Genomic DNA, 26245 nt, shown 5'->3' on the forward strand with positions numbered 1-26245 from the left:
GTTGCCAGTGCAACGGAAGCACTGTATGTTGGCTCTCGGAGCTGGGTTGCCCTGCTCAAATTTCTTTCGTCGCTGCGATTTCTGGGCAGTGTAGTTCACGTGTCCTTCCTGGTTCTCCGACCTGATCTGGGCTTGCTGTGTAACTGTAGCTTCGGCGGCTTTAGTGACGTCAAGAGCCCGTTCAAACGTGATATCTCTCTCAGAGAGAAGTCTGTGCTGGAGACCGGCGTCGTGTAGACCGCAGATAAACCGCTCTCGTAGCATAATGTCCAATGGCAGCAGGACAGAGATTTGCGTAGCCATCGGGATGGCTGCCGCTGAATCTGTTGTAAGGGTTGTTGCGCTGCCCCCCCCTCCCTGATGGAGCAACAACTGTCGGCGTAGGAGAGGCTGCCGTGCCTGTGCGGACTGCACCGAACCGGCAATCCTTGGCCAACCCTCGCAACACGTCGACATATTCTGTTTTCTTTTTTTTTCATTACAACACTTTTCAGAGTTGTTTTGGAATCAAGGAGTAACTTTACGGCGTGCATGAAAGCTAGTAGAACTAGAAGTCAGGGGTAGCCTCAACAGGCTAGTATGGAAAGCAGAAGTCAGCAGGAACCAGAACCGGTCAGGCTGCGAGCCGGACGGAAAGACTTCTGGTTGGAGGATTGAGGGAGCAATCGATGCATTCTCATTGGTCGTGTGCCCAGTGTTGTGTGAATTTCTTATGCTATGGGCTCTATGGGGAGTTGCGGATGGCTGCCAGTACTCGCAAACGCACATCCTGAGACGGTTCCGCGTCGTTCTGTTCCCGGATACTTGGCGATTTGCCATTACGTACCCGTTCTGTGCACTGCAGTGAAGTTCTGGCGTAGGAAGAGTGACCCCGTGCCGCCAAAAGTATGGAACCACGTGATTCCAATATCGCGCAGCCGCAGTTGGGTGAGAGGGAGCGCGCGCCATTGTGTGTTGTTCCGTTGTCAGCGGGTGTGAGGAACGCCGTGCGGCCATGGAGAAGAGTCTGTGTTCTCGGAGACAAGAACACGAACTACGCACGATGTAAGTATATTGATTTTGCCATTGGAAAGTGCTGTTCAACAGAGTTCGAGTCTGTAGGTACCCGTGAAAAGCAGAATACCCTTTGTCGAAGGGATGCATCTGGCCGAACTTACCATTTGTGTTCGAGTGTGCCTAACTGGTAATGTTGCTTGTTCGCTTGTTACGTATCGGGATCCTTGTATATATTTTCTTTGCCTTTGGCATACATTTGAGTTCCGTCATTTATCTCTCAGCTGAATTTCATCGTAGGCCATGGGCACCCGTTCGAGATTGTTCCCCCCCTGCCTTCCACCCAGAGCAGTGAATGGAGGTAGACAAGATTTAGGCCTCAGTTAGAACAGCCTTATTGCACCTGGTCTGTGTCCTCACCTCACGCACATTGAGGTGATGTGAGGCGAGGACAAATTTCCAAAAGGGAAATTGAGGTGAGGAAAATTTTCGGGAAGGAGGTTCAGGTGAGGTTAGGAAAAATATTCCGTAATGGAGATTGAGGTGAGGAAAACTTTTCGAGGAGGAAGTAACTGTACTGTGCTGTACTGTACTGTACTGTAAAGCAGCATCGATCAAATGTCATTTACTGTGGCTATTCGATAGTCCAAGCCACCAGGACAAAAACTGCGCGAGTTTCATTCCAATCGACGGTATAATTAATTAGAAAATTGCAACGAAAGGAAAGTTTGGTAGCAAGCGAGCTGGTGGTGACGATCCATGACTTGAAAACCTGAGACGAGGTAGGGACGATAACAGACAAACACAAACACGGTCTCAAACTCAGCTGACAGGTTTATTGCACAACAACATTTAAATAGACACTAGGTGGAAGAGTGGGGGTAAGCTAACAAGTTCTTCAAAGCGGGAGACAAGGTCAAAGAAGCTTTGCTGACACAGTTCCCGTAACTGAGGATACAAAGGGTTTCCCCAAGGAGCCTTCCATGACGGTCAGCCTCCCTGACCAGCACCATTGTTCGATTCCATAAGGGTTCACAGTTGTTACAATCTTGTAAATGTTTAGCTACTTCTGACACACGGTCTTTGTTTCTCACCTTCAAGGCATGCTCACGCAGACGATCATTTAAGCAACGCTTACTTTGCCCAATATAACAAAAACCACATTTAAAAGGAATTTCATAGACAATATTCGATTGACAGGATACAAACATTCGCTTATGATTTTTACAACTTGCTACAGATTTACTGAAAGGTGTCAGGGCGTCTAGACGAAAGTTCTTGCGAAAGGCAAGGTTGACATTGAATTTTTTTGGCAACATGTAGGAGATTGTGTGACATGGCATGAATGTAGGGAATAACCACACGGTTCTCGTGGGGTTTCACAAGATCATTGGCAGGACAGAACATCTTAGCGCTAATAAGCCTTAAACCACGAATTACCAAGGACTCAGAATACCCCGCATCACCCAAACGAACCATTTGGTGGCTGATAGAAGAGCAAAGGTTGTGGATGCAAGACTTTTTTGCGGCATTTGACAGTAAGCCAGAGACAACACCGAATTTAACACTTTTCGAGTGACAACTATGGGCCGGAAGTACCGGCTTAGGTTTTTCTTTGCCATAAGACCAACACAGACCCTGATTGAACATGATTCTTAGGTCCAAGTACTGAAGAGAATTACCAGTAGGTCGCTCAATGGTAAAGGCTAACTCAGGAGCAGCAGATGCTATTACACCGCGGCATTCATCAATAAGATCCTCATTCTCACAAGACAATATAAGAAGGTCATCAACAAACCTTTTTACAAGTACCAAAGGGGAGCGGAATGCAGAAAGAAACGATACTATAGCATTATCAACAGTGCGTAGATAAATCTCAGACAACATTGGCGCAATAGATGAGCCGATACAAATACCCGTTTTCTGAGTGTACAGTGCGCCATCAATGTAGATGGCAGTGGACTTGAGGTACAATTCTAAGATTCGCAAAAAATCACTGACAGAGATACCTGCTAGGGGCTGGAACAGTACCAGCTGCTACTCTAACAAGTCTCTTACTCTGTTTAGGAGAAGGTTAACTTGCAGGGAGTAATATAGATCCTTAATGTCCATAGAAAGGCCAAAACATTTCTTACAATGAAAGGGGCTCAAGGATTCAACCAGACACTCTGAATTTCTTAGGACGAGAGAACTAGGTTCAAATACAGTGAACAAGGATTGTTGAATATAAGTAGATACAATTTTCTGCCAGGTACGACCTTCGTTGACAACGATTCTTAGTGGCATCTCAGGCTTGTGATCCTTGACAAGAAATTTGACAGAAAGAGTATCGCAGCTTGTATTGATTTGCATAGTGACTGAAGGTCGCTATCATTGAGAACCGAGCATATTCGCTTCTTCAAAACCCCAATGTTTCCGGAAAAGGGGGTCAGAAGTTTGCCAATAGCTTCCTGTTTCTTAGTTTCGAAAGGATTTACATGGAGGACCGCAAGGCTAGCACTTTTGTCCGTTTGTAACAGACATAAGTTCTTAGAGCGAAGCTCATCATTTATGGAGGAAAATGGTAGAAGGCTATGTTTCACTGAAGGCGGACAGGAGTTCATACAATGCAAGATCCGATTTACAGCTTGATCAGTAAACGAAGAGGCCATTTGAGGGTCACTGATAGCAGAAGAGATCTTCGTTATGCATGCGGCTATATCGAGCCGGGACGGTTTTACATTCAGACAGAATTTGGGTCTATTAGAAACGATCTTAGCAGCAAAAGAAGATAAGGGAACATTGCTAAGGTTGACTATATTACGTGAAACAGGACTAGGTTCAGGCTTACTTGGTGCAGGCAATGAACTCCTCAACTTCGCAAAGTTCGACACAAAAGCGGAGTCAATTAAAGCTTGCCGTTGAGCATACTAGGTGTTGCAGCGGAAGCCAGGTCCGAGCAGTAAAGTCCAAAGCGTGTCGGCAGACGACAGTAGAAACTTTCCTATTAGATCCTTTCTATTACAATTACATTACAATTACAATTAAAGATTACGGGCAACACTGTACTAGATATTCGAAATGAATCCGTACACTCCTAACACATACGGCGGCAACCACATTGCATGCGTATAACACTGGGCCCGACATAACAATCCACCATAAAATCTGCCCCAATCCACACAACGATCCCCTTCTGAGGATAAACGGATAAGCGAACTGAAATGAAATGCTGCCCGCCGTTGAAAAAATGTGTCAGACGTTCAAGAAGCCAGACAGCGTCGGGACCTGTTTGTTCACAGAGGTTCACAAAGGGAGTTTGTTCGTTCGAAAGAGGCCGCGAACAGAAGGAGCGCGCAGGCGCAGCAGAGAAGTAGGGAGAGCCTCCATCGAACCAGCTCTGGGTTACTTCGCAAAAACAGGGGCTAACAGGTTAAACTGTTAACAGGGGTTTCAGAATGCATAGGTAAACAGGAAAACTAATAATATGGTTACCAAAATAACGAAGTTCCGATGTAATAGTGTGTAATACCAATTTTCAGTGTTGCCCGCTGTATACAGGGGGTTGTTTCACACCAGGCGTCGCACCGCTCCACTACGCCGCACATCTTTCATGGCAAATTAAAAATATTTATAGCGCGTTGTCGGTCGTACGGTTCCGCATATGGTATTTAGAAGCAACACAGTCTCTAGTCACATGACCGACATATCATGCTTGTCTACTGCTTTACAGTACCTTTAATGAGATTGAGGAGCGGCTATTTTCAATTGCGCGGTCACTTAAAAGGGCACGGAGAGCTAGCTTTTCCTATTACCAGGGTAGCAGGTATGCTTTTGTACTGTGAGCACCACCCACTGCACTAAAATGAGTCCGCGTTAGTTTCAGAGTTTCAGTTGAGTCAGAAACATGATAGATGTGTCAGATCAAGTGAATATAGCTTATGTGTGCTCTATGTATTTAGTTTAGATTTCAGCTCAGTCAAACTAGTCAGTTGGGTCACATACATGATGTGTCAGATACGTAAACAAGTCACATTCCCAGAATTGCGGGACACCTACTCTTAAAGGAGCTCTGAACGCCATCTAAAAAATTTTCCGTTCCGAACGCGTTGTGGAAGCAGGTAACTTTACTTGATGATTAACACGAAAATTTTCTCTGTGCCCGATGTTTTTCGTAGAAAAAAAGACACTTGAACATCACCGCGCGTGTTCCCACTCGACTCGTTCCTCCGGGTCAAACGAGGAGGAGAAAGAAAAAAACGTCATTGGTGACGTAATAAAAGTGGTGCGAAAGCGGCGACCGCGCTTCTATCCGGGTCAGTGCTGACTGGTTTTCTTTTCTTTCTTTCCGTTTTTCTTTCACCCTGCTTTCTCTTTGTCAAGGGATGAATAGGGGAGGACCTCGATATTCATGGTCGAGAAACCCCCGTTCTCGAAATTCATGTTCTGGAAACAAGGAAAAGGGGAAATGCTGCTTCGTAAGATGTTATGCCGCGATTAAGAATCACTATTTAACCACTCAAATTCAGGAATTTTCTACATGTGTTCAAGTCGCCTTAGCGAACGAAAGACACATTTAGAAGCCATTTGGCTTAGCAGGGCGGCATGTTGTTTGGTTAGTTGTGTGCTTGCAATATTATGGGTGGGTTAGTCACAGTTTGCCGTTGGCAGTTTTCCGCGCGCAACATGTGCATTTTATAGTCAGCTAAATTTTACGCTAGTCACGTGTTGTTTCAGTGCACGCTGATATGTCGTCGGACGCAAACTTAACCGGCGTTGTCGGTCACTATATGGTGGATAAAACTGATGCACTATATGGTGACAAAACAAATGGCGCCGAGCACGGATGAACTCAAACTTGCGTGTCTGCGTCGTCCACATTTGTAGTCTCCATCGGCCAATTCTCGTTTAGCTCGATGGTTGGTAAGTTGACCATAAATTGTGGTGGTCTTATGACACTGCTTCACTATGTTGGTGTGTAACTCAGGGAATGAATGTTCAACTCCTGATGCCACGATGTGCCGGCGACGGCATATTGCGATAGATTTCACTGGATTGTATCTGGCAACGTATGGGCAAGAACACTCCTCCAGCTGAATAAGGAATTAACTGAATGGCTAACAAAGTTGCTAGTCAAAGTGACGGGCACTAGTGATCATAGCGAATTAGTGATATAGCGTATATTGATATAATGACATAGCGGACGGAATTAGTGGTCATAGCCATGCAGCGATCATTTCGAGGCGTGAAGTGAAGCAGCGTTTAGTGCCGCACTGTGTTTATACGTATTGCCACCAACAACACAACAAGAAACAGTCACCACGATAACGAACAGCATACAAAACACAGACACGGACAGAACAGCGTTCAACGGGCACCTGAAGTTTATTTTCATAATCCACCTACTCCGGAAGGTCGCTTTAGGGGAAGTAAAGTCAAGCAGGGAGAGGTTGACCGATTTTTGGTTGACTTCGCTCGGGGAGTTCAATGAGGAGGCCTCTACAATCTCACGGTCTAACCTTGAACAGTGTCTGTAGACCAGTCTTCGTTTACTGTATCTGATAAACCAAAGAAAAAGCAAAAGAAACGTCTTCCACCGTTGCAGCGGGGTTCCGAGTGAAAAATAGCAGACGACGTTCTTCGAAACCAATCAGGGGCTCCACCTTTCTCACGTCAAAATGACGCAAGCGGCTCGACGGCTCGTTCCGGGTATTGCCACCGTTGCGCACGGTCGCGATTTTCAAAATCGAATTCTGGGATATTAATGCACCTGTTGATAGTATTACTTCGCATGGTGCATTTTAATATGCTTATTAACCACTTGGTTTAAAAAACTGCTAGTGATTAAAGTGCTTTCCTAGCTCCTTTAAAGTTGGCTTAACCTGCGAACTCGATGCCCTCCATTGAAGCTATACATTCCGTCTGCTTTCCATAAAATATCCATTAGCACTGAGGGTTTGAAAAAAGTGTCCACATCTAGGCGTGACGGCAGAAGGTTCCTCGATTGTCCACAAGTGCATTGGTAGCTTGAGACCGTCACACTTTTTTTCCTGAGAGACTTATTTTCGCCGTGTTGGCTTCATGGCAGAGTACATTGGCGTGTCTTAATCCTTTAATTACGTCAAAACTAGGGCTTCCCCAAAAAGTGTCCACATTGGACATGAAAGACTGGCCTGTCTTGTGCGCTCTGCAGTTGCAGAAGATCCTAATTTTTTTCCCACGACGAAAAAGTACACGATAGGCCTACGATGGCTTTCAGAGTATTTCTAACCAAATTCTTCGTGCTGTGTTGTTGCGCTGCTGGTCTGGTGGTATAGTGAGCGCGTTGCGGATTTGCGTTCTTGGGTTCAATCCTTGATGTGGTACTTTCTTTTATACACATATCATATCGTATTTTTTATTTCATTTATTATACCTGAAGTACTTTATAAGCTCTACATCAGGGGATTTGTACAAGGTCCAACAGCACAGCAAGTATATGAGCAACATTATGGGATGGGGCTCTGTATAGGTGAATAAGAAATATTCTGTTGAGCCTAATGCGGGTTCAACTTCTTCAATTATGTTCTGGTTCAATTTAAATACATTGTGAACACGGCTAGAACAAAAAGTGTAACAGTCCTAAATATGAAGAACCCGATAGCGCAACAACGCATTTTTTTGCTGAGCTGAGAGGACAATGGCAGGACATGTCTTCGTTTGAAAAAATACACACAATCTTAGAATTCAGGTACACTTGCTCATAAAATTGGCTTTACCTGCCTGCAGATCACTACCGTAGACGCGACGTAATTTAGTAGTTTGGATAAGATAGCACAGTATATGAGTGTTGCACACAGTGTCATCCACACCTGGAAGTATGGATTAGTTCATGCCTGTCCCTGTAGAAACAGAGCCGGTGAACATTCGCCAATATGACTCTTTCGTTAACGAGCTTAACTTGCGTAGTTGCAGCTCCTGTGTGTCGGCGACAGCCCAGCATCTAGCGCATGCTTTAGAGCAGTTGTGTAGATTGCTCTGTCGCTGAACTTTGGTACAGACGGCGCTGATCCGAAGCACGTTTTAAGAACACGCCTTTCATGGTATGTGATGTCGAAAAAACACTTCAACGTGGGATGCTGTCACCGGAGGTGTGGCATGTGATGTGATGGAACCTCCCCGGACCGCAGCTCGGTGTCGATTCAAGTCGTGGAGAGCAGGTGATAGAATCGAAGAGCTGTGCAATCCAGCTCGGGGGTCTGCTGTTGAGGATTACTGGCAGAATCATCCTACCGTCCTGAGTGACGGCTCGAAATTTGTGTGAGGGCAGACTTGGTCAAGACTCAGCGGAGAAGGCGAAGGCTTTAAGCGAGTGTGGTCAACAAGACTGCACTAAAATTGATGCCACCGACGTAGCCATAGAACAAATGCACTTGCCCATGCGCTCATGCGCGGCCCGAGTCCGTGTGTTTCGGAAAACGAAACTACCGTCGTCTTTTATTTCGTTCTGACTATTGGAGCGCTAGCCTCTGCCATAGATGTATTGGGGTCTTCGAGATGAAAGTAAGATTCATACAGTCAAGAATTTGGGACTCAAATGTAGTACCAGTTATCTTAATCAATCAATTGATTGAATTAATTCAATCAATTAATTAATTACTCGAGAAAATCAAGTGTCGATGCGGTTTTTTTAATAGCGTTTTTTGAATAAAATAGAGGTTCCGGAAGCGTCCAGTAAAAACGGGCTTTTTATTTAATTAATGAGCGCATGCTAATTGCTATGCTCAGTAAAAAGAAATCTTTTAGATATGTAGATATCGCCACTTGTTTACGAATAATTCAACGGCAGGCCTTCACAAAACACCGTATAAGACTGATGATAAGCGCCGAGAAACGTATGCTACCGCTTCATTCAAAGATAGGTGAAGACAGCGACATAACTGCGACCACATTGAAAAAGGACTCCCAGCAGCTGGCTCATTTTTTTGTTTGCTTATTGCCGCGAGTGGTTCCGTCGGGTACGTACTAAAAATAAGTGATCCCGTAAATGTAGCTACATGGTACTGATTGACGAACAGCAGGTCTGCAATAGCGATCTCTGGATGTCCCTGTCTACTCTTTTTTAGTTTCAATAGAAAATATTCTCGAGTACATCGTTCATGTATATATTAATTTCCACTGAAAGTTACACTAAGGCCATAGCTGCCTTTGCATCATGAAATTGTTCACAAATAGACCAATCTATGCGTCGTCAACCGTGGCGTCGCTCATGATTATAGTTGGCGCCACCAGTTATTTATATTAAGATCGTGCCTTTCTCACGCGGACCAATCATTTCGCTTCACAAGCTTCTATAGCGCGATTTTTGATTTCGCAACGACATTCAACCAACAGAAAAGGCTTGATGCATATTGCTGATGCACGCGTTGCGTTTTTGTTTTGTTTTTTTACCTGAGCACGAGCTCTCGTGCGTGCCCCGCGTGCCCACAGTGTTATTGCCGTGCAGATGACGTTAAAGTGCAGGTCCGCTGCTGTTCCGAAAGTATGAAGACGTTGTGATATTCAGAACCGTGGTCCCAACTTCATTCATGAACGCACATTGCTTTCCAAATTTCCATACTCCTTCGTGAGAAATTTGAGAAAAACTACCGGGCGGCGGTTCCACTTGTGACGTCATACTTGGAACTGCGCGGATTGGATAGCCACACCTAGCCAGCTCTGCCTGGCAACCAGTTTGTGTTTACACTCCGTCATGGCCGCTGTATCGTGCTGAAATAGCTGTCACGAGCTATCGGGGACCACCGCACCGTTTTATCATGTTTCTTATAAGGAATACTTCGTCTTCGAGCACGTTCTCGTTCTCAATAGCTTTGGTGGTGCTTTCTGCACGCGCAGCAAGTCCGCGCATAGTGCGCTGCCAAAGCTATTGAGAATGCGTAAGTGTACGTCACACGTTAGGTGTTAGGTCTTGTTGGTAGCATGAAGCACAGTGCGGGCACAGAATGTCCGCTCACGACGACCGTCGTTGCACAACGAGGCCATCCTGTAAGGCTTGTTAAAGAAGACCGGCAAAACTATCTTTGAGGCTCTTAACGACAGCAATTATCACGGAACATACCCAAAACATTCACCTTCGCCCAGAGATCTCCGCCATCGCATCGACGATTTGGCGTTAGCCAAGCCACGAGCGCGGCTAAGCCAGGACGAAGCCGGTATTGGTCAGGGTTTGCCGACCACAGGACCGCCGTACCAGGGAAAGTTAAAAAATTGCTTTCTTAAAAACTACAAACAAATGGGTGAAAATTTTTCACATGTATGCTCCCTGTGCGGAAACGAACGCACAGCCCAAACATGGCTCCATTCTGTCGCAGTCGAAAATCGGCGGAGCTGAGCTTTAAAAGTTCTCTTTCTTATCTCTCCTTCTCGTCCCTCCCCGAATTTTTCCTCCTCCCATATCCTCGTGCAAATCTGTCAAGTCGGCTTTCTTGCATGGTTGTCTGCTATCCCGCGAAGCCGGCTTTCTGTGTCGTGTCTCTGAATTCTGGTATAGTTTGTGTGCTTTATATGTTTAGATTTCAGGAAAGCCAAACTAGTCAGTCTGTAAGCAGAGGTGGTTCACATATTATTTGGAACGATAGTACTTGACAATCAATGACCTTACCAGAGACTGGTGTAAGAAATGGAGGCAACAACACGCGGTTTTAGTGCAATAAGCGCATATACTGGCGTATATTCTGTATTGTCACAAGTTGAACCATTGAGCTTTTAGTAACCAGTTAGCAGCAATGAAGCTAGGTGTAAAGGCACAAGAAGTCTGTGTCTTCATAAAGTAATTTTAGGAGTAAGTCAAGACATCATGTAGCTCGCCTACTTGAGGCACTAAAAAAAGGATTTTGAAGACAGAAGTTTTATATTTAAATAATATTGATCGATAATATAAAGTCATAGCAGACAAAAATGCAAGATGTACAGTGCTGGACAAAAGTTTACGGAACACGCACCGGCGCATTCCTTTCTCAGAGTGACACGCTAACAGCGAACGTTACCGTACGGACTGGCTTACTTATAGGCATAGGCCGCTAGCGTGTCACTCTGAGGAAGGAATGCGTCGGAGCGTGTTTCGTAAACTTTTGTAGTAAATTAGAAGTAGCGCTGCACACCATCCCGAACACGACCTTCGCAGCTCCATTATCATTCTCGCTTGAGAGATACCCGATAAAAGCAATTCCTGTTTTGCCAGTGTGAAAAACAGAAATAGCTAAAGAATTCTCGGTTTGTGCAACTTCTCTACCCTAGTACCCTACGTCTAATTTCTACAGTTTGTACATGTTGTGGATACTTGATGAAAGAAAAGGATGAACCAAGCAAGGCAATGAACCTTAATAATGGGTATACTTTTTGTCGAGAATCAACCAACGTGCCCAATCCTAATACTTTTTTTATTCCGTGTTAGCGCCACTCCTAACAGAAAGAGCAAATTGTGAAGTGTACGGGAACAGTGAGACGAGGCAAAACAAGTAGCTTGAGGTGAGATGAGCTGAATAGATTTTAGAAAGAAGGTTGAAGGTGAGGAAGAAATAAGGTTGAGGTGAGGTGAGGAAAATACTTCAGAAAGAAGGTTGAGGTGAAGTGAGGAAAGGAAAATGTTTCAGAAAAAAATTAGGTGAGGTGAAGAAAGGGTGATCTGGAAAATGTTGAGGTGAGGTGAATTGAGGAATATTTTTCAGAAAAAAAATTAGGTGAGGTCAGGAAAATAACTTAAAAAGGAGGTTCATGTGAGATGAGGTGAGGAAAATGTTTCAGGAATATGATGAGGCGGGGTGAGAAAAAATTCCCCCAAAATTGAGGTGAGGTGAGAAAAAACATCTTGGACGAAAATTGAGGTGAGGGCATTTCCTCACCTCTGGTCATAAATAGGTTCCGGTTTGTGCTAGAACTTAGCGTTTTTCACTGACTCGTTTTTCCAGCTGCACGAAAGCAGAACCACGGAAACTGCATGCTGGGTGACACTGAGAATTCACCGCCATGGGACTTACCGCTCAACTGTTAGTTTGTGTTGTTATCCAGCCTTGCTTCTTAGCACTTAACCTTGCACAACATTGTTCTTATAGGGCAGCACAGGGCTCACATTCTGCTACACTCCCTTGTCTAACAGTTGTGTTGCAGCACCTGAGCAGCGCGCTGGAAATCGTAAGTCCTATTACTTTTTATGTGATGTTAGGTATCAACCTAACATCACATAAAAAGTATATGGAAGTGTCTTACGTTTTAGGTCCTTCGTGTTGTGAAAGACAACGTTTCTCTTGCAGACTTGACTGTTTGCCAGGACCTGTCTAGAACACAGGATCAGCGTCTCGACCAAGTGCATTCATGGACATTTGTGATCACTGCCAGCGTTTATCAGGGCCTGAGGCTTCTTCCGAGACATCCTTCCTGCGCGACGACGACATTTTAGTGGGACGAGCTCGGAGTAAGTGCCCTATTACACATGGGTCAAGCAACGTTTTTAGCAGGTCTTATTTTGTAGAATTTCAGATTTTGAGCAAGACATGTTAGCACTTCTTGCTGACATGAAAAATTGCATGAAAGCTTGTACAAGACATCACAGACTCAATGACACAAGAGGATGAGGGCATAGGCTCAGCACCCCTCCAAAGCTTCCCCTGTGCACTGATGTAGAGCTTCTGCGGTTTCAAGCCAGTTTGGTGAATTCTGAACTGAGACACAACCTGGTTAGTGTTCAAGTGTGCTTTCTGCAGCACACGGATGTTCATTGTACCTAAAGGATCTCGATACGATTGGCAAGATATTTCAGGAGGTTTGCACAGCTGGTCCTTTGTCTGCATCCTTATAGTGGTCATTCGTAAACATAATTTCGAGTTCCTGGTGTGAAGTTAGAGTGCTTTTTGACCAGTCACTTCTCCTGTTGTGATATCATTGCTCTTTAAGCTCCTGTCCTTCCCCCTGTTCTGACAGTAAACACTTTCAATCTCTATTGCGCACTTGTGATATCTTTCTGAAATGTCATAATGCAGGTGTGTAATTGTAACATATATATATAGTGCATCATGTCTTAATAAAACGTTCTTCAGATTACTTGCCCTTATCGTTCATCAAATTCTAGGAATAAATCGAACTTTTTTTTAAACTACAGCGGAACGCGTGGAGGGCAGGATAATGGGACAGAGTAAGGACCAGGTACCGGGAATCTTGATCGGGCCTTTGTCCTCCCGTTGCGCAAAACGTACGTAGAATCGTTGCTGGGAGGCGAAGCGCGCCCGATTTGTCATGGTCTCCGCCCGTCATCGGTCCGCGCGGCTGCCAACGGGCTGTGCTGCTTGGGGTGGAACAGCGAGAGCATGGCAGAACACCCTCCTCGTGCCAGAAACAACGTGGAAAGCTGGTACAATGAGCAGCATGGTCGCGACTCACCCCACATTCTTCGAGCTTCTGGAAACGCTCATTCGAGAGCAGGTGAGATGCAATGCACTGACCATAAAATTGAATCTTGGCAAGGAAGTATCTCTGTGCTCCAGGGAGGATCACAGGCATTCGAACGAACTGCTACTACGCATTATAAGGGAGTATGAAGTTTGCGATGCTTTGTATTTGGCAGCGTGCAGCTGTTGTGTGCTGTCGTTCCATTACTTTTGTACATCGGCACTTCAATAAAATGTTATTTGTGAGCTTTGTGTATTTTCTTCAAGGTATTTCCTCTTGTCACATCGACTGGGACGATTTCAGACTGGTATGAGCTGATGCGCGACACGAACTGAACGGCTAAATCAAATCTAAAGTTAAAAAGGTGTCGCGAAAACGACGTCTGCAGAAGTGTGGCAATGGACACCTTCCGATTTTTTCGAATAGCATTGTGATGAACCGGAATACAGGTTAAAATCTTTGACTTACTGAAATGATTACTTAATGTTTTAGTATTGCACACGACAACGAAAATGTGGGACAATTTCGATTTTATTTCTCTTCAAAATTTCCTATTTACAATAACCATTGTAGTGCAGTTTAACTTCAGTGCACTTCGGTAGTTGTCATTTGGGGAATCCTTACATTTCCACCTTCAGTACAAGTATAAGTGAAATTCTGCAACATTTTTTCCTGATGTGGCCTTCCCCAGCGTGACTTGAGTTTTGTGTTTGAAAAGCTACTCCCGAAAACAACTCACTTGTCGTCCTGGCATGGCTTGAGTGTGGTATAAGTTGTCTGGTATGAGTTGTCTAGGTACGAGCTGTCTTGGTATAAGCAGGGTGGTCGCCGCTCATGCTACCCCCTTCTTATTCAGTATTTTTAGTCGAAACTAGCCCTGCGATAAGAATTACATCTTTGAATTTTTGTTGGCATTCACTTCCCAAAGCATTGATTTCTTTTCTGTAGGACTTGTGAGCACTTTCCTCACGAGAGGAGAGTTAATCGACGACGAGCAGCACATGCATTACCTAGTGGAAAGCATCAAGTACGGAATGGCACGGCGCACATCGTTAGCAGACCCAAAGTTCTTCCCTCTTGAAAACGTAAGTGTTTCTAAAAATGCTTCCAGCTCGGGAATGTACGAAGGCTGCGAGACGCGGAGTCTCGTTATTTAATAGCCACACCTCGTATATACGTGACGATCTTAGCACAGGTAGAGTACATTCAAATACACAGAGCTTTATTATCGCCGGATATTAGGTGATAATATTATGGTATTAATATTATAGTCACCTATACTGCAATGTAACATTAATACTGCGTGAACTCGTGTAGATGTGACTTCTTTTCTAGGCACGTTGAGGCATATCGAGCCATACTTTTGCTAAGTGTCGACATATTGCGCGCAGTGTAGTTCGTTTGTTATCGTATTGGAGTCCATGTTTTTCCAGTGTTCTCACATTTACCATCTTGCCGTAACACCAAATATGTATGTGCATCTAAAAACAAAAATGGTGAGGACTGAAGGAGTACAATAAGCAAATATTTTATTTTGTAGTAGGAAAGCACGATGTTTCAACTCTCATTGCACGAAATATCAACAAATTTGTGATGGGACAAGTTTTTCGTATCCCAGTACCATACGGATTATGCACACGTACGGCAGGCAGGGTTTTCAGTGTTTCATGAACTGCAAAGCTCTGTCGACTGCGCTGCACCATGGGCTTTAAAGGGACGATCGCATCCGGAAACGTGTGTTTGTGTGATCGACACGGTAATGTTCGTCACCGCTTCACAGTCTAATTGGCTAAGTTCCTCTTCGGAAAACAGCTTACATATTAAATAAACGAGTTGTAAAGATTCGCACTCTCTTTGCAGCTAGGGAAGCTCCAGCGGTAGTAACATCGTGATGACGTCAGCCAGACGCACGAATGGATGCGCAGCGCAGGCGATTGTCTCCGATGTCGTCGTCTTCGCGTTCGCACCGCATTATAAAAAGTGAAAAGTGCTCCGTAAATCCGCCGACTCTCGTTTACAAGTCAAGCGATCATGTCGCGTGGAACACGGTGTTATGCTCCTGGCTGTACGACGCTAACTAGAAACAACATTCCACAAGCCGATCACAGACTTTACGCGACCAACAGACACCGTCTCTACATCTCTAGCAAACAACACCAGCCCTAGTAGTTTGTAAGTTTTGTTAAAGCGCACGATACCGTTCATTGAAGGAAGAACGCTAGGAACCACATGTTACACCTTCGTACGAAGTGAAAGCGAGTTTGTGAAAGTTGATTAAAATCCTGCTGTAAGTTGCGCTTCGGTGCACGTGTGTGCGTACGCGACTCCCGTCAGAAGCACGTTTGTGGCAATCATTTTTGAATCTGTTCAGGTGCTGAAAGACTTCACCAGTAAAACCTACATTGATCGAATGGCTACCAAGATTCGTCCAAAGGCTCTCAGAGATGCCTCGGCTTACGGAATTACTCCAGTAAAGAATGACAAGGGCTCTGGTCAAATTGCCATCGTCGCAGCGAATGGAGACGCTGTGGCAATTACTGCATCGATAAATTCTCCGTGAGTGCGTTTTCAAAGTATCTCGTGGATCAATAAAACAAATAACCGTACAAGAGGCAACATCAGAGTGATGTCGAGCTAAAGTTGCTTAGAGCTTAAAGGGGCTCTAAAGCTTTGGTGTTAACTGGAATGCCGCTTCGACCGGCGGAGCAAGAGGGGAGCCACCCTGGCGGCCTTTAGCAGAAATAAAGGGAGAGGGCGTTTCGACATTTCCATTTCAGTCGGAGGGAGGTGTGGGAGGGGGAGGTGTTCGTTGTGATGTGCCGAACAGTGCCCAATCAAGCTGGCGTTATCAACGCTGCGCCTGTTTGTGTTTTGGGCGATTGTGTCTGAGATAATGCGGAGAATCGATGGCATGTCACGCGCCTGGAAACTGGATGGCGCATGGGCACGCGTCATCCGAAACGCTCATTTTGTGATCGAATGAAATGAATAACAGCTTGTCTCTGTTCGGAAAATTTACTGTGCCCAGAATAGAGGATGCGAAGATGCTTGAAATAATTAGTGATGGTAATCGCGAAAGCATCGTAATGAGTTTTTAAATATAATAATAAAACAATGCTTTCATGGTGTAGCATATCGCGTCTCTCGGGAGTTTCTCGGAAGCACAGCCAATTAGTACACACACAATTTTTTTGTGTGTGTGCATGCTGGCACACCGTGCAGGGAGGCACCGTGAAGGTTTTTTTATTATTGGTGTAGTGAATCATCATCAGAGCTAGACAAATTCACCATGACCTTTGTCCTCACTTCAATTTTCGTCAGCAGAGGTTCGCTCGTACCTCGACTGCATGTTCCCCAATTTGAGTCTCCCACCTTTCGTAAATCGCATTTTTATTTTAATTTTTTATTTTTTTTGCCCCACATCAGTCCTTTTTCTGAAAATTTTCGTCGTCTGGATCACTTCGCCGTAATTTTGGAAGTTTGGGAGGGGTGAGAGACGACTGGTTCGCACGTGCTTACCTGCCACGCGCCATCGGGATATCATCGATTCTTCGCAATCCCTCAGACACGGTCGCAAAAACCAAACGAGCGCAGCGTTGATAACGCCAGTCCGATTGCGCACTCTTCGGCACGCCACAGCAAACACCCCTCCGAGTAGAATGGAAATGTCAAAACCTCCTCGCCCTTTATTTCTACTAGACGCCGCCAGGGTGGCTCCCCCCTTGCTCCGCTGGTCGACGCGGCGTTCCAGTTAACTCTGCTTCGAGCTGTACTAGGAGTACGTATATTCTGTACTCAATGCTAGGAGTGCAATTACGCGCATTTCGCGACGCGCGCCGGCTGCGAGTTGTGTGAAACGAGGAGTTTCATGTCAGAATGATCAAGGGATACGTCAGAATTCCAAAATGTCCCATCTGCCAACGGAGATGACGTATGGATTTCTAACAAGAATTTTCACTTGAAATCGTATTGTACATTATGCATCGTATTGTTGTCAGGAAGAGCCTGTAGAACATACAATATAGAAGATGAAGTTCACAATCACACAACAGCGTTATTTTTCGTCCGAACACTGCTTTAGCTTGTGGTGCGCTCCGCCGTACTGCTCCGCTCACAGACTCCGCTCACTCCATAATATGCGTCGCAGCCAAGGGGCAGTTCTCCACGTACGACAAAGAAATGCGGGAAGAGGACGTTCTCGCAATATATTGCCTTCGACAATGGACCATTTGCAATGGACCATTTGCATATATTGCTGCCCGGGTTCTCGCTGAAATAGCCCGAACCATTTCTACACTAATGCTATTGTATATCATTTTCCCGTTCCTGGAATCTTTCCGTCCATGAGTGGGAACGCTTCCCAGGTTTCGGCATCAAAAAGGTAAGGAAACGACCCAGGAGCGACAACCAACAGCTTTAGTGTAGAATGGCTGCACTACACTCAACAAGCGCAAGAATCTTCTTCTTCTTAGTCTTCTTCAAAACAGTGGTGCGCAGCTTATTCGTCTGGAATGGAATGACACGGCGGGCTCCAGGGTCATGTTGCAGGCATCAAACGGACACACAAATTTCACGCAGAGAGAAGCAGCAGAAACAGGGCTCGAAACCTATGATGAATACTGAAAAATTGAACACACGGAGTATGCTGGAACGAAGGGCACGAAAACAAAACCGCGGCGCCTCGTCATTTACATTTGTTTTCAGCCAGTACCAGAAGACATTCGATCACATCTCACGCAAACGGTCCATTGGGTGCCCTGGAGGTGACGCACCTTTGACGTTTTTCGCCGATTCGTACGAAGGAAAGACGCACTTTAGAATTCACCGCTTCACCGCGACCAGCCGCTACAAAAATTTGTAAACCGAAACCAATTAGTTACTGAAACAAATGGCACGCTTCGGTGGCAGATTTTTCTTTCAAGAGTATCCACCGAAGGCCCCAAAAGGGGTGGTACCCATTTCAATGCTGACATCGCCCTGCTATAGAAGTCATGTTTTTCACGAAACTTATTTCATTTCTTATTTAAATAATGAGCCCCTCGCACTCATTCACACAGTGCACGGCTTATAGGTGGTATCTGACAGATACTTGTAAAAAAGTTCTTCGATTGGCGCACCCATTCGCGAATTATTTAGCCCGGGGATTTAACTGAGACACCCGGTACCTGTTTTCAAAACGCGTGCGCAGTGGAGGGAAGCAAAGGGGAGCCCGTCCTTCATATTTTGGAGAAGGGTCCTTGATAACGCGGTACGCCTCTGTGTCTTCCGCCTATGCACCGCAAGGTGCATATCCTGTACCATGCAAACAAAGGAGTGGTTACATGAACTATTATTCATCGAGGAGTGAGTATTTGTGAGGAGATTGTTAAAGGAATCAGCGAGACAGATGTGTTTCAGATGGTTCAAGAACACATGTCAAGTATAAGAAACAAATAGCAAAGGTATTGCACAGCGGAGAAATGCAAATAATCAAAAAGTAAGTGCATGCCACCCTACGTATCAACAGAAAAGTTCTGTTTGATGGCGTTTTGGATGGATGCAAGATTATTGTTGGAGTGAATGCGTAGAGGGATGTCGTTCCAAAATTGAATACCCAAGGACGAAAGGGAGGATGGGCCGAAATTAGTGTGGTAAGTAGGGAACCAGAAATAGTTGCGCTCATGCCTGAGAGAACAGGGTGTGGCGTAATTGTGTTTGGCTAACTGAAGTTGACTAGAAGGTGTGTAAAACAGCAGGTACATTGAGGATGCGCAAAAGGGGCAAAACAAATGAGACAGACTCATCAGGATCTAAAAAGGGAATAATTCCCAGTGCCAGCTTCTGGGTCAGGAGAAGGGGTTGAAGGTCGCTGGTTTATGTGAGGCCATAAACCTCGAGGGTGTATGTGATATGTGAGTGGATAAGGACGTAGTACACAGTAAGAACGTTAACATGTACTAAGCATCTGAGCTTAGCAAGTGTGAAGAGACCAGACGTAGTTCTGCTTTTCACGAAATGAATGTGTTGTTGCCACCCGATATTTTCATGGAGCACAATGCCCAGAAACCCTACAGATGATACCCGAGTGAGTTCATGTGGCCCGAGCCTAAGAACAATGTTAGCGAAGTTAAGGGTTTTTTAGGGATGGTGAAAAAGGATTTATTGTTAAGACCGTTTCAGGATACAAGCCTGGTAATACTCTCAATTCGTTTCAGATGGCACAAGACACGAGCCATGTTGATAATCTGTTTCTAATGTTTTCCAATTTGGAAAATGGTATGCTCGTTGAGAGATTCATTGTTTCATGCCCAACCAGAGGCGTAAAGCTCAATGCGTGTTCAAAGCATTAATGGACTGTCATGTGTTGTCACATGCTGCATTCATGAGTAAACGATGTAGATGTAAAGGTCCTTAAAGGGACTCTGACCAGAAACTGTGGGAGCTCTTTCGCACTTGTAGTCGATAAAGCACCCAACAAGGACTCTCCATGCGAAAATTCACGGATTAAAACCCCACGGTTTCTCTAAACTCGAATTTTAAACATTCGACTTCATCCGAGTGCAGTACGCCTAGCGTCAAACCGAGAAAACATACGTGTATATAGAATATCCACCCCGGCCCACCATCAAGATGACGTCAACACGGGGGTCACTCGCAACACCCACAATTGGCTCAAACGCGTCACGTGGTCACGCAATACCTGTCAATTTCCTTCATGAAATGGCATTTCTACGTTAATATGAGTAGTAGAGAGACGGATAGAACCGAGCCGGGTGCGAGTACGTTCCATGAACCCCTGGGCCCTGCCCTGAGCCCTGCGCGTATTTTTCCCTGTGCGGCGCGTGTGGGGAGGGTTGTCCGCGCGCTTATCGGCGGGGGAGGGCTGCGCGTGCGCTCATTGTAGCATATTTTTCAGCCTGAGCAGACTTCTTTGGCCGACTTCACATATTTTTCCGATACAGCAGGTGAGCGGTTTACATGCAGAGACATGCAAAGAAGGGTCATACACAAAAAGTACAAGTCAAAATATATTTATTAATGTCATTCAAGTTGAGATATATTTATTAAAGCCAATAGTGCTGGGAATTGTGATGCCAATCAGGTGAAGGAGAAAAACACAGCCGAAAAAACCTTCACCACCTGTAACAGGGCGGTGTTCGGGTGGAGGGCTGCTGTGGTGGGCGGAGCGTACCATTCATCCTGGGCTGACTTCTTTCACCACTTTTTTCCTACTTGGGCCGACATCCTTCCCGCAACAGGTTGCGGTGCTCGGGTGGAGGGCTGCTGTGGTGGGCGGAGCGTGACCGGAGGGCTGCGTGTGCTCTTACCATTCACCCTGGGCTGACTTCTTTCACCATTTTCCTACTTGGGCCGACTTCTTTCCCGTGACAGGTGGGCGGAGCGTGCTTACCCTTCACCCTGGGCTGACTTCTTTCACAATTTTCATACTTGGGCGTCGCGTGGCCAGAGGGCTGCGTGTGCGTTTACCATTCAGCCTGGGCCGCCGACTTTCGTCATTTTTCAGCCTGGGCCGGGATATGGACATGCAATGGATATATACATGCAAAGGATAGCCATACACAAAAGTACAAGTGAAAATATATTTATTAAAGTCATTAGGAATTATGTTATGACTCCGCGTGAATGGGAAAAACTTAGCAAAAAATCTGAAATAGAAGGAACAAAATACACGTAACAATACTTATTACAGGTATGATACATTAGCATTGAATAGGTATCACAAATCAAACACAATGTTTTTTATTAGTGGAAGTTTTCAATGAATCAGAAGTGATAGCGCATTTAATCAAAGAAGATATTCTTAATCAATACGATTACAATCAAAATTACAAATTGTATTATAAAACGTCTAATATTCCTATACGTGAGAACCATCAGTGCAATAGCGGGAAGTTCTGATAGTTGTATGCAGTTAAATGTGAACAGCAGAGACTATGGAGGACTATGGGACACGAACACAAGAGGAAATAAAATCTATACCACTACATTGGTTAATCAAACAACATAGTAATCTATCATTCAGAAAATGAAAAAATCAAACTCATAAGGAAATAGACATGTTAAAAACTTCACCACATAGCACGCTCCTAGCCAACAATCAGAACGACACGAACACAAGACGAAATAAAATCTATACCACTACAAAGAAGATATTCCAGTTCACCACATAGCACAATCCTAGCCAACAAACAGAACACGAACGACACGAACACAAGACGAAATAAAATCTATACCACTACGAAGAAGATATTCCTAATCAAAACAACACAGTAATCTATCATTCAGAAAATCGAACTCATCAGAAAATTAATATTCCTATACGTGAGAACCATCAATGCAATAGCGTGAATATCTGTCATAACATTTCGAGCGCAATAGGGAATCTCAGTTTCATATTCCAACATTACTCAACTTTTAATTTCTTATTAAGTGAATAGCATAGACGTAAGGAAATAACGAGAAACAACACAATCAACAGCTACAATTAATAGAGAGCCAAAACCTGCGCACCATCCAACACATAGAGAAATAATAGCTAATCAATCTATCAATGGCGAAATAGCACAGACTTAACGCTGAAGAACAGAGGAACAAGCGGCGACACGTAAACATCAACAGAGGAAAATAATCTATCATTGAACCATCATAAAATCGATCAATATACAAGATAGCATATACGTAAGGAAATAACGAGAAACAACACAATCCCATCCAACACATAGAGAAATAATAGCTAATCAGTCTATCAAAGGCGAAATAGCACAGACTTATCGATGACGAACAGAGGAACACGCGACGACATGCAAACAACAGAGGAAAATAATCTATCATTGAACCACCATAAAATCAACCAATATACAATTTTCATTCTAACAAACACTACGAACCTTAATGGAGGTATCCAAGACGTAGGAAATATGCACTGTTTTCACTGTTTTCCTCAAAGTCGGGAGACTTTATGTCTCTATCTATATGCCCAAAGCACTGCACATGCTTTATCACTCAAAGGGTTAGGGGCTATATTACTTTGTCCAGCAAACGGGGCGCTCTAGAGGTCAGATAAGAGAGTTCGAAGGCGATATAGTTTATTGTGCAGCGCAAATAGATGTCGATATCACTCGCGGGGGTCACTATCTTTTCGCATCCTTTCCCTGAAACGGAAATCTTTCGTTAAAGTGGTTGTCAAGTCGGCTAAGTTTGTAGAGATGCGATATTATTATTGAAGATGTAGAGAAAGTCCAAATGATTAATTGGTAGCAATGATACTCAATCACAAAGAGAAACAAAACTAATTACATCAATTTTTGTAATATCTTGCAATAGAAATTTCTAATGAACGACACAGAAATATCAAATGTGAAATGCAACTCAGAGTTATGAGGCATTCTCATCTTAGAGGTACTTACTTATGTCATGCGAGTGAACAATTGAAGCAAATACAAGACAATAATTATCTCGAGCGGTAAGTTCACAACTCATAGAGTATCAGACGAGTGAATACTTGAAACAAAATCAAAACAATAATTCTCACGACAGGTGGAGATTGTAGCATTCTAAACCAGATAATAAAATTTTAATCAATAAAATAAACATAGATATGCTTTTAATTAAGTGTAGATGTGCACTTGAAAACAGAAGAGACAATTGCTCTACATTGAAAAGATGGACAGATTTTGTACTCGATACCATAAGTCATGGGAAGATGTGATAAAAAACTGCTTCGAAAAGGAGGAGCCGCGAAACGATTTCATTATCGCTGCATTTCAATACGTCCTAGACATGGTCGTATTCGGAGATATGGTACAAACTACAGAACTGAAGGTGCAAGAATTGATATGCCGAATCTACAATACTTATAAAAATATCTGCACATCAACGTCGGAAGGGCCATTGGGATTGATGGCGGAGTTTTTGAGGTTTGCCAGCGAAGAATTGAAATACACTAGACCAGATGTAATTGTAATCATTGCAATGGGCATTGCGTACATCAAGAAAGCAGTCGGATCAAATTATCATATACAAGCGGAGTAGTGTATAGATTAAGAAGCCACCTTGTTTCAAGCTTTTGACCGTCTGAAGTTTCGGTTTCGGTTTGAAAAATGCATGGCGCGTGACAGCATGATTTTTTTTCCCCATGCCACTGTGATAAGTACACCCAAATAATGATGTATGTCGGAGACCAGACAACAGTGTATATATTCCTTTTTTATTTTAGCACATTATTTTTCTACTCTTTTATTTAACTACCGAAGGATATGTTACAAATTACCAGATTCTTGCTTGGCATCATCCTTGTACAAAAGCAATCTGGAAAACAAAGGGAAACGAAACATCCTGTGAATGCTTTTCTCAATCAGAACAAAGTCTGGGACGGCTAAGATCTTGATCGGGTGCCACGCAACAACAACAAGCAGCATTATCAAAGAGTCGGCTAACGTTTCCACTTTCCGATATGTCTCTCATACTGTGTCGTGCATTTGCGTTGGAGTACGGCCTTTGGACATGCCACACGCTAAAGTAAATAACCCGCTGACAATACCCTCAACAATCACTATAAAGTAGAGGTGTTCTATAGACATGCATTTCCAAACTTGTGTTGCTCATTGTGACAACAGCAAACAACGAATCGAGAAACAGCGCATGACCGCGTATTTTGGTTACCAGCTGTGACGGTTTCGAAATAAAAATAACCAAAATGGCATAAGGGCGAGGGTATACTCACATCTTGCATGACGAACTAGCACTGGGAACGGGACAGAGAGAAGAGGGTCGTCCATGGAGGTTCGTTCACAATCACCGGACTCAGTCTTCGACAGCTAGCTTATAAGACCCGTGATTTTTGTTTTATTTCAAGGGAAGGAGGGATCACGTGAATGCATCGTGGACAGCTTCTCCTTTCGCAGGAGCAGCATGTGAAATGCGATACCTCTTGCCGACACGCTCTTCTTTCTTCTTCTTTTTGTATGATAACACAAGCCGCGAAACACTGTGTCGGAGACACCCGTCTGGCTTTTTCCAAGCGCTCTTTGGGAAAGCCAACCACACAAAAACATTATCGTCCTCGCAAGATGTATTTTCGACTGCCGCACAAAGTAAATAGATTTATATATGTGACAGTTGAATGATATCCGTGCTCGATAGTGTACGTCAATAAGACGCTGTCGCTTTGTAGCAAGTTGCATGATCTCGACGCGAGTGGAATACTCAAACGGTTTCACTCATTCTTACGTGACCGTTAGATTAGTAAAACGAAGGATGTACCTTGAAACGAAAGAAAAAAAAAAAGGAATCAACTGTATGGAGCGCGGAATACATTTCCTTTGGAGATTCCCAGATGACTTGATTTCGACGATTATTCGCTAATCGCTAGAACTTCAAACAGCACAATATTCGTCTCAACTTGAAATGGTTCCATAAAATGTGTCCTCTTGACTGCTGTTAAACTAATTTTAATAGGTCATTTCGAGCAAGGTATGCTTTCTGATTAGGCGGAGGTATCCAGTTTGGCTCTCACGTTTAACCATGACTTCTTCATTTTAATATCGAACACTTTTTCCTTGAAGTGCATGTAGCTTCTCGTAAGGAGAGCAAAATGGTATCAGCCGAAAATTGTCTAATGGTTCACGGCGCTTGATATGGTCATCGACTTCAATGAATGTGGATACATGAGATGCTGAAACTCTCACAAAATGAATTTCTGCTCTTCAATCATCGTTGATCCAAACGATGCAAATCCTACCAGATATGAACACAAGGTGTCAAATAGAACTCTGTTAGCGTCCCGATATGTATGCGGCTGCCATATGGGTGATAGTGAGTATAATAGGGAAAAAATGCTTAAACATATAACCAGACCGCGATCTGTAAATATATGATAGTCTACATTTCAGTGGGTTAGGTTTAGTAGGTTCTCCCCTCATCTCTATGTTGTCGATCTATAAGAAAGCATTCAATTAGGTCCAAATTACGATCTTTCAATTGATAGATTCGAAATGATAGCTTTCCAACTCAATGTCGAATAATTATGGATGATATAACATAAGGTATTGGTTGGCGTGCTTTATCCATCCTGGGGTGTGCTAGCTGTTCACTTCATCGATTTCTAATAGCATAGAATAATTGATTCCTTACACATACCTGCTTGCGAATCGTTCACATGTTGCTACATGTTGGTACATATAGCTACATTTGATTATCACGAACATGGAATACTTAATTCTCCTGTGAGTGTCTGTATAGCTTGAAATGGGATAGTATCTATTCTTTACATGGTGTTGTCTAGAATGTCTTATAGAAATGGTTTGCCCGCGTGTGGACATTGAATCTATCCACCATGTTCGCCTCTCAATGTATGATTTCTATCGTTTCTAGTGTTAACTATTTACAATTATTGATAAGGTTGGTTGCAGGTGGGTCTATCCCTGTCTCTCCAGAAAAGGATGGAGGTTACATATTTGAGTATCAGATGTCCTATAATAAAAAAAAAGAATTTGATTTGATTGTCATCGTATGGCTTGAACCACTTATTGAAGCTAAAAGCCGTGTCCCTGATGTAAAATAATTATCGCTAGCTTTGATTTCATTCTTCAGATAGAAACATAGTGGTGGTGGTTTGTCGTTTTCATAGACTGCTTGAGTCTCACTCCTCTGTCTCTGTCGATTTCTTGATGACTGCCTAATATGCTGTGATTGACTTGTTGTGGGTGGCCGGTTTTTTATCATAAATAATAATTATTGCTAGCATTGATTTTTTGTATTTTTGAGATTTAAAAAATACTTGTGGTACAGAAAATTGAGTTGAAAGTGAACATATTCGACACAAGTGTGTCTGGTTGGGTGAGGACTATGATAG

General features: G+C 43.9%; 1 protein-coding gene and 1 pseudogene across 1 annotated transcript in view; one reads left to right on the forward strand and one right to left on the reverse strand.

Moving 5' to 3' along the window:
• Nucleotides 1-26245, forward strand: part of LOC135392400 (scoloptoxin SSD14-like) — a 511073-nt gene that overhangs the window by 264329 nt on the left and 220499 nt on the right. The window contains exons 8-9 of the mRNA XM_064623115.1: nt 14341-14477; nt 15764-15948. Of these exons, the coding sequence (XP_064479185.1) occupies nt 14341-14477; nt 15764-15948 (322 nt within the window). The remainder of the gene's footprint in view (nt 1-14340; nt 14478-15763; nt 15949-26245) is intronic.
• LOC135390498 (uncharacterized) lies at nt 1857-3644 on the reverse strand (annotated as a pseudogene).

The sequence above is a fragment of the Ornithodoros turicata genome, chromosome 4, assembly GCF_037126465.1.
Source record: "Ornithodoros turicata isolate Travis chromosome 4, ASM3712646v1, whole genome shotgun sequence".
Taxonomy (NCBI): Eukaryota; Metazoa; Arthropoda; class Arachnida; order Ixodida; family Argasidae; genus Ornithodoros; species Ornithodoros turicata.